Raw genomic sequence first — 14,299 nt, 5'->3', positions numbered from 1 at the left:
GCCGTCCCAGATCCTCCTGAATGTGTGCCGCTGGGTTCCAGGAAACCCGGAGCTCGTTTAGGCAAGCCAGAGCTCGTTAAGGGGAGCCGGAGTTCATTTGGCTGCTGAACCTGTCAAAAATGCTGAGCTGGGCTCTGAGTGTGAGAGACAAGGAGATGCTAATCTTGCCTGCTTCTCAGCTGCTACGGGCACTCTGTTAAGATAAATAATAATAGTCAAATAATAATCATTTGTATAGAAGAAAAGGGAGTGTGTGCGCGCGTTGAACCCTCTCTGCACAGATGCAAAAAGTGAGCCAGAGAGGCACATGCTAAATCTGGAGAGAGAAAGAGGGAGAGGAATATAGACCCATTGCCTTAACAGGAGGAGTGTAGGTGACGCTCCGCACTGAGAGTGTAAGAAAGGTGGGGAGGCAGAACCGGAAGGTGAGAGACGGAGAAGTTCAGCGGCAGCGCGAGAGTGAGAAACAAATGGTTAAATTAGATAAGTGGCTGGTTTCCTCAGCTGTCTAACACCAGCAGGTCTACGGAAGACACCTGATCTGATCTTGACTCTTGTCATGCACAGCACACTTCCTGAATCCTGCTGCTGACTGATTTTAGTCCATTTTTATCTGCCTTTATATAGGAAACGCTTAAAAAAAAAAAAAAAAAAAAAGAAGAACAACTTTTTCTGGGGCGTCGAAATTGTGTTTTCACCAGGATACCATTTTCTGTGAAGTATATGAAGGTGTGCTAAAAGTTATTTGTGCTCGATACGCATCCAGGAGAAGGAAGGAGTAGGGGAGCTGGAGGATCGGTTCCTTGCGCGGCTCCTCGGATGCTGCCTGCAGCTGACTGAGGTTTTCAGCTTGTGCAGCGAAAAATGGAGGCATTTCCTAACGGGAGATAGTGACAGCATGGCTGTGGCTGTCATCGCGGCCGTGGCGCGCGCGCGCGCGCGTACACGCCTGTCGTGTAGGAGCATTTGAGGCTGCCTGAGGTGACAGGCTGACATCACCAGCATTCAGGCGCCCACCCTATCAGGCAACTGCAGCCTCCACAGCTGCACCCGCTGGAATTTCCTACCACACATATATGTGCACACACACAGGAAATTTTACTCGTATGTGAGTTTCACACAGGTTTTCCAATAACAAAGGTTTTCCAGTATTTTCTAATAAAAGTCTGCATAGTGACGTGACTGCTGAGATGAAGTGATTACCTCTTGATGGTGGCTGTCTCCACTGGCCTGTCATTTTCTTCTGACATCACCAGAAGCGGTGCTAGCTCTCATTCTCATATCACAGATTAGATTGTGTGTGTGATTGTGTATGTGTATGTGTGTGTGCACATACATGTAGTTTCCAGAGGAGATGTTGAGGTAATTTGTCATGCTTATTATCCAGAGTTGAACAAATTTAGGTCGGCAACTACTTTCTCTAATATGCAGTCTCACCACGGCTGTGTTACAGTGAGAATTGTTCTGGGCTGTAGTACCACTATATGTATACTCTATGTATACATTATATATATACATTATGTATACATTATTTGGGATCTTATGTGCACTTAAAGATTGTCAGCCATGTTTTAAATGGAGCTTTTCTTCCCCTAACTGGAAGTTGATTAAGGTTGATTTGATTATAATTCTATTCGACCAATTTCTAAAGCAGATATCATTTACCACCACCAAAAGAGGCGATATATGTAATAAAACAACGCGAAACATCCAAAGAGGTAGTCCCTAAAGTTAGTTAATCAAAAAGGAATACATTTACATTTACAGCATTTAGCAGACGCTCTTATCCAGTGCGACAGTGCTTTGTCAATTATACATAGAATATATCCAAGTACAGTATAGTAGGTTAGAATTAAACATACCAATGAACTAGAATACTGTAGAATACAGTGATGAATACTGATACATAATATGAAAAATTGTGTCATGGAATTCTAATAACTTATGCTGTTCGAGTCTGGATGTGATGGTATTTAAATAATTGACAATTTTAGTAATATGTCTATGACACTTTTATCCAAAGCAACTTACAATTATGACTGAATGTAATTTGAACAATTGAGTGTTATGGGTCTTGCTCAGGGGCCTAGTAGTGGCAACTTGGTGGGGCTTGAACTGGCAACCTTCTGATTACTAGATGAGTACCTTAACCACTGATCTGCCCTGGCTCGCTGTAAGTGCTGTATTATCGTGAAATGAAAGTATCCAGGAGCAACAACAGCATAGCCTCAAAGCAGAAGACCTTGCAAACTCTCTGAGAGGATTTACGTTGCAACTGTGGAAGCACGTAGCATATAAACATCATCTGGCCTCTGCTGCCTCACTCACTACAGAGCTCCAGCTGCCTCTGGAAGCAACAGCAGCACAAGAAGTGTGCATCCAGAACCTCATCAAATGGTTTGCTTTGACCAAGCAACTGCAAACAACCCTAAGATCACTATGCACAGTTCCAAATGTCGGCTGGAGTGGTGGAAATCGCACCAACACTGGAGTCTGGACGAGTGGAAATGGGTTTTCTGGAGTGATGATTCATGCTTTCTTTTTTCGGCATTCTGAAGGATGAACCTGGTTTTGGCAAATGCCAGGAGAATGCGGCCGAATGCAAATGCATGTGGAGGAACTCCAGTGGCCTGCACAGAGCCCTGACTTCAACCCCACAATACCTTTGGCATGAATTGGAATGTTGATTGCAAATCAGTGCCTGACTTCACTAATGTCTAGGAAAGCCTTCCCTGAAGAATGTCGGCTATTTTATCAAACGGGGTGAGGACTTGGGATGGGATATCCAACAAGGTCGTACAGGTGTGATGATTAGGTATACATATACTTTAGAGGGTGCTGCCTACAAATGTTAGGATATCAACCGTGATGTGGATTGAAATATGTACCACATGCTGGTATAACCTCCCACAAACGTTTTTTAATCTCGCCTACACCTAAGCTTGACAGAGGTTGAGCACTTATCACGTTTCAGGGAGATTCTGTCTGGTGTTTAACTGTCTGTCTCACATGTGAATCGTTCGAGCACCCAAGAGCAACACATAGACTTAAAGATTGGCGACTCAGAATATGGCCTTTCATCTTAAAACATATAGCAGCAATAAAGAGTCTGTCTAGTCCCAACAGCGCTCTACATCAGAACAAAGCAGCCACGAGCCTTTGTGTTTCCTCTACTAGCTGATCCCAGTACAGCCCCACACCAAGCAAGTTTCACAGGGCAGCATGTCCAGAGGATCCCAAAATAGATTCCTGAATTAGGAAAACACTATATACCGTCTTACTCTGAGACACTTTAACCTAATATGCGAGCTGATCCCAGAATAGACGTGCATTTCTGTGTACATTTAAATTGAGAATATCCATCAGTCAGCTGTGTATTTTTCATGCAAAGTTTTAACAAAGCCACAATGGCAGAAATTGCATTCCTGTACCTTTTTAAAGAGCTCACGTGTCTTATCAGTGCTTTCCACAGACCTTCTTTGAAGGAATACACAACATCTGTGGTGACCTTGAATATAAAGGTTGGGTAAATCCAGAGGTGGCTGATGGACCTGCACACTGCCATCCCAGGAGCCCCTTCTGGTTAGCTCCTGGCCCGTGGACCACACAGACCTGCCTGCTTTCCATCTTGGTTCTCTATGCAGTGTTTACTTGTATAGAAAGAGGTTTTCGGTCCCAAGTCCAGACACTGGATGAAGACATTTCCGTGCTTTTGTCTGAATTTGTTCAGCTTCTCGGGTTTGTTTGATTTCGAGTGGATCATCAAAAAAAACAAACAAAAACAAACCCAACACTTTTTCATCTTGGAGATTTTCCCAGGAAACACAGTAAAGCCACTGTAGTGTCACAGCCTGGAATGGAGTGTTAGGAGAGAGGGAGCGCGAGAGGAACCATAGTGTGGCAGAACCTGTGTGTATGTATATGTATGTACACAGTGTGTACATATGTGCACAGTACCTATATGTGGGGGGGCAGCCAATCCCAAATGCTGCTGCAGACACTGAGCATCTGTCTAGGATGTGAGCCACTCACAACCTCCTCTGTCCTTTCCCTCTCCCTGCTCCTCATTCATTCGCTTTCTCTCTCTCTATTCGCCCCTCCTTTTCTTTGTCTCTCTCTCTCTCTCTCTCTCTCCCTCTCTCTCTCTCTCTCTCTCTCTCTCTCTCTCTCTCTCTCCCTCTCTCCCTCTCCCTCTCTCTCTCTCTCTCTCTATTCGCCCCTCCTTCTCTCTCTCTCTCTCTCTCCCTCTCTCTCTCTCTCTCTCTCTCTCTCTCTCTCTCTCCCTCTCTCTCTCTCTCTCTCTCTCTCTCTCTCTCTCTCTCCCCCAACACACCAAACTCACTCCACTCAGCGGCTCCTACCACGCTGCTCCAGCCTTTGTTCTTGGTTGTGCTCATCACCTCTCTGACTGTGAAGAAGCGTGCGTGTGTGCACGCGTGTGCACACCCATGCCGGAGTGTGTGCTGGTACCAAAGGGTGTGATTTAGAGGCTAGGCGTATCTCCAGGATCAAGGCATTGCAAAGCAGGGTGGTTGAATCTGGGATCAGAGAGGTAGGTATGTTCTCTGTGCCTAGCCCTGATTTGTGTGTGTTTGTCCATGGGGATGGGGGTGTGTGCGTGTGCGTGTGTGTGCGTGTGCGTGCGTGTGCGTGTGTGCGTGTGCGTGTGCGTGTGTGCGTGTGCGTGTGCGCGTGTGCGTGTGCGTGTGTGCGTGTGTGTGTGTGCGTGTGTGTGTGTGCATGCTGTTACTAATTCCCTCCATCCTGTGGGAGGCAGGAGCACTGAATGACTGTAGCATGCCAGATTCCCCCCTGCACTGGTTTGGGCTCTAGTTTGTGATTAGGTCACTGCTGTGTGTTGGGTGTGAGATCTATTTTTAGAATGATTCATATGGTGAAATCACTGAATGGTGAGTTATGTAATATATTACAGTGCTTGCAGTTTGTATAAAACTAGCTTGTTACAAATTCAACCTGTAATTTTTGTATGGAATCCAAAAAATATCTCCCTTCACACATTTATTTTAAGTAAGTAAGTCTTCTTTTGAAGTCCTTCACTCTACTGAGCATGTCTGGCTTCATCTTACATTCTCTGCTTCATCTCTCTCTCTCTCTCTCTCTTGTTTTTTCTCTTCTGTTTTCTCTTTCCTGTGCATGGTAACACAGATGGGTCTTATTTAGCAGAGGATTATTAATATTTTTTATTTTATTTTATTTTTTGTTCTTCGGATCCAAACTGCTGGCTACAGCACAGGACGTGAACTGGACAGAATGTTGTACAGAACGCAACACTACCGCGTGCATGAGAGACAGAGAAAGAAAGTGAAAGACTCCGCACAAGCATGCGTGTGTGTCGGAGGGAGGGATGTGGGGGCGTGTGCCGCCGTCAGCATAGGGGCGAGTGGACGAGCGTTCAGGTGTTTTGCCGTACACTCTTGTGCGTGAAGGAAGTGCACCATCTGTGCAGTCCGTCCTCCCAGGAGACCGGTGCAGAGAGTGCATGTTGACCTACTCCAACACCGCATGATGGTTCTGCGCAGCTTCGCCTTCGTCCGAAATGGTTTCGCTCTCTAACTCCAGCGTCTTTCATCCTCTCAAGGAGACATGCCATCACGCTAACGTCCATTTGAAGACGTGCTGTCTCTCTCCTCCTCAGAAGAATCAGCTTTGTTCTTCAGTTTGTGATGCCCTGGTATTGGGGCTGTGTTTCTGAGGAGCCGGGTTTAAGATGTAGCATATGTGTGCAGTGCGTGTGCGGCGAGGGGGCGGCAGCCTGCTTGTTGTGGGCGTGCCTCTCTCTGCTCAGCTAGGACCAGCTGTGGGCAGTCAGCCAGTTGGCTATGACCTCCAGAGTGCTCTGCGCTACAGACGCAGTGCCCTTGCCAAGAGCCGAAGGGCAGCACTATGGAGAACCGGGAGACTGGCAGCCACTAAACGGCCACTGCCGCCCTGGCCTTCGATTGACTCGGGCCAAGCTGCCGGGCTAGAGACACACTGGCCTATAAAAAACAACCTATTGGGGTTCCTATTGGGAAAACGACCAGGGCTGGCGATTGCATGATGGGCGGTTTGGTAGGTGAGGATCAGAACAGCCGGGACTCGTCGTGGTGAGTAGGCCTGGCTGATGGGCGGAGCTGACTCACTACCAGAGGTTAGTAAGGTGGGTGCACTCTTGCTGCAGCACAGTACAGCACTACCACCTTAAGGCCTGCCCCAGGACTGACCATTATCTATCCTCTCCCTCCCTCCCTCCCTCCCTCTCTCTCTCTTTCCCTTCAAGAGAGGGTGAGAATAGATAAGGGTCAGGCTGTGCTGGTATGGTTGACCTTGCAGGAGCTGCACCTCTCTCTGCTCTGCCTTGCTAGGGCTGTGCGTATCGATGTCCTGTATCGATCCTCCCTGGAGCTCTGTAATACTGCACCTCAAAAGACACACAGCCATTACCCAACAGGATCAATGTCTCTTTTCTTCGCCTGGAGTGTAATACGTGAGGTAATAAGGGCACGAGGCGTATAGCCATTAGTGCGTTGACGCTATCGTGTTTGTTTGTCTGTTTGTGTTTACAGAGTACGGGCGCTTTGAGGCCAAAATACATGACCTGAGAGAGCAGATGATGAATCACAGCATGAGCTCCGGCTCCGGATCCCTCCGCACCAACCAGAAACGCTCTCTCTACGTCAGGCACGTGCACACACACACACACACACACACACACACACACACACACACACACACACACACACACACACACACACACACACAGTCATACTCCATCCTGCAGCACACTCATTAACATTCATTGATGCATATGTCACTGTAGGTAAAGCAGGTAACGGTTATGTGCTTTATGCATCACTCTCTCTCATAACATTCAGAGAGTGCTGTCAACGTACTTGCACATCACTCACATAAAGTCACACCAGTCACCATGGTGCTTGCTGTCTCTGTACCCTTGAACACACAGGCATTGAACTGAACATTTTAACCCACCCAGGAGATTTTGCTATGTAGTTTTCCAAGAATGCATTTTGCAGAGACTGCAATAACTAAAGAAACAGGGCTCTGCTGGAGTGATGAATAGCTCTGTCCGTAGGTATGCATTCACCCCCACACGCACAAGGTTGCATCTCTCTCTCTTTTTTAAAACCCCTGTACCATTCTGCGCTAATACTGGACTAGCCCTGTAGATGTAAGATAAATGTCCAGCAGTGTAGCGCCCTGCTGACGTATAGGTGCAGAGAGGAATGGGGGAGAGAGCTGAGCTTGATAGAAACAGGCCCCACAGGGATTCATTTCCACAACAGAGCAGACCAGGTATTTCTGATGAGCTGAGCATAGATCAACTTACAACAGCGAACAAGACATTTAGTCTCTCTTCTCGGGACACTTTGCAGGGTCAGAGTCCCGCATTGAATGGATTCCACAGTTCCACATCACAGCACCAATGTTGAATTTCTTGGGCCGTTATGATTAGTACCTCGTGGCTGATACTGATATTAATAACTAATCATTTTACTGGTATGCATTTTATGCATTTTTTGTTATGCTCAAGTTCAAACTATATGAATTTCAATGAGTAGCTAACAGTTGCATTGTTTCAGACATGGTAAACTGTAACAAAGGGTCATTAATTCATTATATCAGCACAATTATTGTAAATATATATGTTGCAGTTAACACAAAGGGAAACAAATTGTTTCTTTACATTTTTTCTAACCTTTCTGTTAAGTGCTTTTTTTTTGCCTGGTGCAGGTATAAGAAAGTCTATGGCTGAAAAGCCTCCAGTTATCACATCTGATTTGAAAATGATTCCAAATAACAGTTGTACTTATCAAATAAATAAATAAAAATAGCCCTCTCTGATTATTAGCATCTTTCTGCATCTTCAAATGAGGCCCAAGTTAAACAGAAGACAATCTGTTCAATAGATGAAAATTATGTACAATTATAGGCCAAAATTTCAATGTCGGACCGATGACAGTAAATTAAAAATTGTCCTTACGGGTAAATGATATATCGCCACTTAAGGTGGAAACATTTTGGGTTATTTTGAGGACACTGCAGTACACACATGTGTACACATTTTGTTCCCACTCTGAAAAACAGGAGTCTTTGACTATAAAAGACCTCAAATATTTTTCTTAGTCATCTCCTGCAACAGCTGAAGATTCCAATTTAAAAACCCACTGCATCCATGATAGCCACAAATGATGCATTTTTGGAGACCCACCCAGACACATTGCTCTTTGTGTATGTGTGTGTGTGCTCGCAAACATGTGCACATGCTTCAGTGGCTAATTCATTCTGCATATCATTTTAAACAAACATGGTGCAGCGTCTGCCTCAGTGTTTCCATGTTGCCATAGCAACACCGCTGAATTTCCCCCCCCTCCCCAGCTCAGCTACTGTGAACTGAGCGGAGCAGTTCCAGCCAGTACCGCAGTCGAGCGTAGGTTTCCAGCTGCTCTCAGCGGGGGCGGACCTTCTCCCACTCCACCTCCCACCCCCACCCGCACCCCGAGCAGCTGCTCCGGGGGGGGCCCGAGGTGCTGCCTTATGTTCATGCTGCCGAGAGGCGGCGGGAGGATTGCTAAGATAGGAATGATAAATAATGAGCTTTGTGAAAAAGTCCTGGGAAACTGCTGTTGGTCGAAATAGCAAACAGACGCATTGAACCATGGGGTTTACAGTGCCATCTGTATAACACATACACAGGCTGGCTTAGAGACTGCTGCAGCCGCCCTGAACACACAGTAATACACACAGACACACGCACGCTGCAGCTTCTCTCTGACACCTTTGGGTGTATAATAGAGGCCGAAAACAAAAGTGCACTGACAGCATGTGAGACAGCACTCAAGGTCTGCTTAGGGTCATCGGAAGCTCAGCAACTGTTCAGGATGTCTTTCTCTTCAGCTGACATCTATACTCCGCACACACACACACACACACACAGAAACAAACGCAGCGCTTCTGCTCTTTCACGTCATGGCGTACACAAACACACGTGATCAATAAGTCATATCAGAGATTTACTGCTTTCATTCAGCTAAAGGCCTTTCACTTTTCAACCTGTGTAAACTGTGCAGTCCCAAGCGGCAGTCAGAGGCGTGAGTAAAGGAAGTGTCTCAGTTGTAAACCTGTGGTACTGGAGGCTGGAACATTTTAACCACTCTGTCAGCAAAATGGGGCTTCATGCGCTTTTACCCAGATACTTGCTGGTAGTTTGTTTTAGATTTATACTAAAATAAACTACTTTAGCTCATTTATGTACTTTTGTGTGTGTGTGTGTGTGTGTGTTGCTGATGCTGTTTATTCTTAAAAATATAAAGAAACTACTATTTAGACAATAGAGTTTATTTGATAAAAGGACAATGTAAACTATGTTTAAAGAATAATTCTTTACAACTAAATTATTTTGCTATTTTATAGACAGGTGAACTGTATATTTAATTGTGTATAGTTGATGGTGTGTGTGTGTATGTACAATATATTCACCTCAATACCACTATAGTTCTGTAGCTTATTTTTCTATTTTGTGGTTTCTAGCTCTTGTACTGTCTTACAGTTAGACTGCAGCACCTTCACTATAATGAGGTGAGCATCTGGCAACCCGCGAACAAACAGCTTCATCCTTATGGGCTGAGGGTCTGTCAACACTCAGGAACAGATTCTCTGGAAGTCTGGCTATTATTCACATGTCCTATAGGCACTTCACGGTTGCCATGCCAACGTTCTTGTCTTCGTTAGGCGACAAGGGTGAGCATGCCTCCTTGGCGTGCGGCCGTGGGGGGGCGCGGGCAGGGCGAGTGTGATTAAGTCAGTAGGTACAGTGCTGCCTTCTGATATGGCCAGGTGTGACGTTGCTGCAGGCTCTTAATGATGACACAGCTTTAGCAGATGTTGACCCTTCCAGGCCGTAGAGACCCTGATTTTAAAAGCACTGACTGATACCATCCAGCTGTGTATTAGGACAGTGCTTCAGAAACTTTCTGCGAGACCGTAGTGAAAGTGCAGTTTCCAACTATAAGCCACATATGCAGCTTTGAACTGCCGTGGCGATTATAGGTCTATAAATAGAGACGCACTCTCTTACTCTAGTGGCTGTTGTATTGATATTCATTGGCGTTATGCTGTTAGGCAGCTAATGATCATACAAAATGTCACAGGAAGTGCAGTGGCAAGGGAAGCTAATCTCCAGTGCAGCAGACATTACCACAGAATATGGATTTTTATGTGCTTTATTGTGTACAATGTTCTTCAGTGAGACGAGATTCATGATTTTGCCTCATTTGATTAAAGAAAAAAACAACTTAAGGGAAAGTTGCCCTCGTGGCAGTAAGCAGTACCAGAATCTCATGTTCAGGGTGTTCAGCACAGATCAGACTTAACAGGGTCAGTGCCATGTTTGTATTTATCTCTTACCTTCTATGTTTGCTAAACAAGCAGTTGCCAAAGGTTGCCCGAATGAATGATCACCTATTTTCGGTTTGAAGAGTGTGTGTTTTGTATCTGTGTAATTAGGTGGGTGCATCTGGATGTCATGCTTCACTCGTGGGCCAGAGCTTTGCTGTGATTACAGAGAAAGGCGGAGGGCGAGCAGTGTTGTATTTGTAGTTTTTAATCTCTGAGTAACGGGGTGTTGGTTGAAGGCAGAGTGGAGAGCCTGACCACTGACTTCTCGCTCTTAGCTTCCACTGGATTGCCTAGTGAGTTAAAGTAACACCACTCTAACTGAACTGAGCAAACATAGCTTCTTTATAACAACAACAAAAATCCTTTGATGAGAAACAGCAAAGATGAAAATGGGGTTAACTAAGTTGATGGGCACCAAGTTCCCTGCTTTCTGTGTTCATGTAGGAGTTTGTGTGTGTGCGTGTCGCATATGCACTGTACATTGCTTAATGATTCTCCTCAGATGTGAGTGGTTTCGCTTATGTGAAGAATAATTTTTCACTGTTGGGAGGAATCGTTTACCTCACATGCCAGTGTTTTGCTCACGCACAAATTTTGGTATTGATTTGGCTTCGTATCATGTGCTCTCTTGGAAGGTATCATCAAAAGTGCCATTACGCCTAATTTGGGTTGTCATAGTAACAGACTGCTGCAGACAAGGAAGATAGAACTGACTGTGAGTGTGTGTGTGTGTGTGTGTGTGTGCGTGCGTGCGTGCGTGTGCGGTATCTCCACAGGGCCCTCTTTGACTATGAGCGGGCGAAAGACAGTGGCTTACCCAGTCAGGGACTCAGTTTCCGATATGGAGACATCCTGCATGTCATCAACGCGTCGGATGATGAGTGGTGGCAGGCACGGAGAGTCACTCCGGATGGGGACAGTGAAGAGATGGGTGTCATCCCCAGCAAGAGGAGGTGCCGTTGCAGTCTTATGAGCAACACCTGGCACAGCTGGGACCCAAACCCTGAATCCCAGGCTGCTTGCCCTGTTTGCCTGTTGTCTTTTACCACATGCAGCACTAGGGATATGTATGCCTATTCCACTGGCAGTGTTTGACAAGCATCAACAGATGTCTAGACTGCCCAGATGGCCTTCCCCTGTGTGATATGTAAAATATATATATATATATAAAATATTTAGTTAGCCCGTGTAGTTTGAAGAATGGCACAGCCTTTCTGTGACTCTCTTTCTCATTCTCCCATTCTCTCTCTCCCTCTTTTTTTTTTTTTTTTTGCTGTTCTTTCTCATTCTCTCTCTCCCACTGTCTGGCAGGGTGGAGAGGAAAGAGCGAGCTCGCCTAAAGACAGTCAAGTTCAACGCGAAGCCCGGCAGCATCGACTCTAAAGGGGTGAGTCCTGAGTCCCAGCACTTCTCTGGTAATGTCCTGCTATTCTTTAGGCAAAGGGAGACTCCTCAGTGCCAATTACCCACAGCAGATGGGCTCTACAGGCTGAACGCGGCGGACGCGGTGCTGTTAGCCAGCCTCCCTCCAGCTGCACCCCAGTTTAACGCGTCACTTTGTGTTCCGCATTTTCCGCTCTGTACGGTCTGTCTGCTTCAGGATCAGTTCTTCTCTGCCATCTTACATTAACCGTTCAACACTGAGCTGGACTGACTGCTGGGAAGTCGCTCTTATAATCGCACATACTGCGCGCGCATCTGTCTTCCGCAGACCTGCTGGTGTTAGACAGCTGAGGAAACCAGCCACTTATCTAATTTAACCATTTGTTTCTCACTCTCGCGCTGCCGCTGAACTTCTCCGTCTCTCACCTTCCGGTTCTGCCTCCCCACCTTTCTTACACTCTCAGTGCGGAGCGTCACCTACACTCCTCCTGTTAAGGCAATGGGTCTATATTCCTCTCCCTCTTTCTCTCTCCAGATTTAGCATGTGCCTCTCTGGCTCACTTTTTGCATCTGTGCAGAGAGGGTTCAATGCGCGCACACACTCCCTTTTCTTCTATACAAATGATTATTATTTGACTATTATTATTTATCTTAACAGAGTGCCTGTAGCAGCTGAGAAGCAGGCAAGATTAGCATCTCCTTGTCTCTCACACTCAGAACCCAGCTCAGCACACACATACTCGCCCTCTGCCCATGGGAGCCCAATAGCACAGTTGCACACATCACACAGAATTTGGTTGTGTCACCCAAAACCGAGTTCACCTAGCACTGCCTCTCTATATCAGGGCTGCAGTGCCTTTCGCGTGCAGCAAACACCGTCAGCCAAAATTTTGACAGCGCCCATGTTGTGTTTCAAAAGTATCCATAGCAACAGCTGTGCCCGGCTGCACAGTCTGCCTCTGTCTCGCTGCGGCGTTAGCCATGCTGGTGTGGGCGGGGTTTGTAGCATTGGCACTGAGGAATCGAGTCAGGATTCTCACGGCTTCACAAGCCAGCTGGCAAGAGGTGCATGTCATTTATTACAAATTGCAGGATTTCGGTGTTTAAGTTTGATTTCCTCCCTATGAAATGTGTGTAATCTTAGATTAAAGAGTGTTGTTACTCGAAAGGCTCTGAACATGATGAGCATGTGGGATTACTGGCATCGGGTTTAGACTATTCCGGGTATTCCAGCTTCAGTCACATAGACCTAAGAAGGATGAAGTGTAGGACTAAGTGTAATGTTTGTTTGGTCTTTTTTGACACATGTAAACAGGTGTGATGGTACACACGGCCTTCAGCTCAGATCAGGTTACAAAGGCTTTCTTGGCCACATGTAGACTGATGTATGGAGCAGCTCCACACACAGAGCACTAACACCTGCACAGGCTTCAGAACCCACGCCTCATCCCAGTGTTCTGCTAGCCAGTCCTGTTCAGCAGGAGCTCATTTTTATGCAGCGTGCAGACGGGGGGGGGGGTGGTTCTGACGTCACTATTGGAACACACACTGCACTTGTGCTACGGCCCATCCCAGCTGTGCGGTTTATTTTGCTGTCACTGAGTCTGCCGCTGTGCTGAGCCCCAGGTACACCCCACAGCTCCCCGCATGCCTGATGTGTTGGTCCCAGTCGTTATCCAGTGCTGTCTGTCTGGCCCAGCATGGTTCTAGCCCCCCGCCCAACCCCGTCTCCCCGCTGTGCATGGCTGCAAACCTAGCGTCTGTTCAGTTCGTTCGGCATCTGAACGTGTTGCCGGTTGGTGTTTTTTGTTTCTGTTTGTTTGAGTCGTCTAAGGAAGTCGCCCTGGGAGGGGGCGGTGGTCGTGGGCGGGGAGGACAAATCGGGTGGCAGTGGCCTCGGCCGAAAGACGCCCGGCCACCCACTCGAAACGCGCGGAAAGTCCCGCGCCTGCGGCTTTAGCGCTGGCTAGCAGACGCTTGCGGCGCGGGACACCGCTGCCATCGTGCATCCACGCCCACACCGCCACGCCCCCACCCGGCGCAGCAGCGCTGTTTTTTTGTCAGCATGAGTGTGACAGCACCTCGCGCCCCCTGTCTGCCCCCATGCTCTCTCTCCCACACAGTCAATCAGTGACAAACGTAGAAAGAACTTCATCTTTTCACGAAAGTTCCCTTTCTACAAGAGCAAGGAACCGGACGAGCAAGACGGCAGCGACTCGGAGCGTAAGTAGCCGCGCACCCACCTGCACGTGCGCACACGTTGAGGCACACAGGTGAAAACACACACACACACACACACACACACACACACACACATTTGGTAGGGTGGAAGGTCTGGCAGTGTGTAGGGAGCTCCAGGGATGCCAGGGTGTATTCTGTTCTACAGCCTCCCTCTAATTTGGCTACTACGGCTATTCTTCTCCTTCTTTTTCTCTCTCTCTCTCTCTCTCTCTCTCTCCCTCTCCCTCTCTGTCCTCTCTGGCTTGCCTATCCCTGTTCT

At 47.0% G+C, this 14,299-nt stretch overlaps 1 protein-coding gene across 26 annotated transcripts in view; it reads left to right on the top strand.

Annotated features, from left to right (window-relative positions):
• Positions 1 to 14,299, top strand: part of dlg2 (discs, large homolog 2 (Drosophila)) — a 155,089-nt gene that overhangs the window by 132,836 nt on the left and 7,954 nt on the right. For 19 of the 26 annotated variants that reach the window (XM_035535275.1, XM_035535289.1, XM_035535299.1 and 16 more), the window contains 4 exons: positions 6,567 to 6,681; positions 11,193 to 11,369; positions 11,728 to 11,803; positions 13,923 to 14,022. In XM_035535275.1, coding sequence (XP_035391168.1) covers positions 6,567 to 6,681; positions 11,193 to 11,369; positions 11,728 to 11,803; positions 13,923 to 14,022 — 468 coding nt within the window. Of the gene's footprint in view, positions 1 to 4,346; positions 4,557 to 6,566; positions 6,682 to 11,192; positions 11,370 to 11,727; positions 11,804 to 13,922; positions 14,023 to 14,299 lie in introns of those variants that run through there. The other 7 variants (XM_035535300.1, XM_035535287.1, XM_035535281.1 and 4 more) reach the window with 3 other exon arrangements.

The sequence above is a fragment of the Electrophorus electricus genome, chromosome 17 (assembly GCF_013358815.1).
Source record: "Electrophorus electricus isolate fEleEle1 chromosome 17, fEleEle1.pri, whole genome shotgun sequence".
Classification (NCBI taxonomy): Eukaryota; Metazoa; Chordata; class Actinopteri; order Gymnotiformes; family Gymnotidae; genus Electrophorus; species Electrophorus electricus.
Note: the sequence above shows the minus strand (reverse complement) of the source record. Positions and strands in the feature narration are given on the sequence as shown.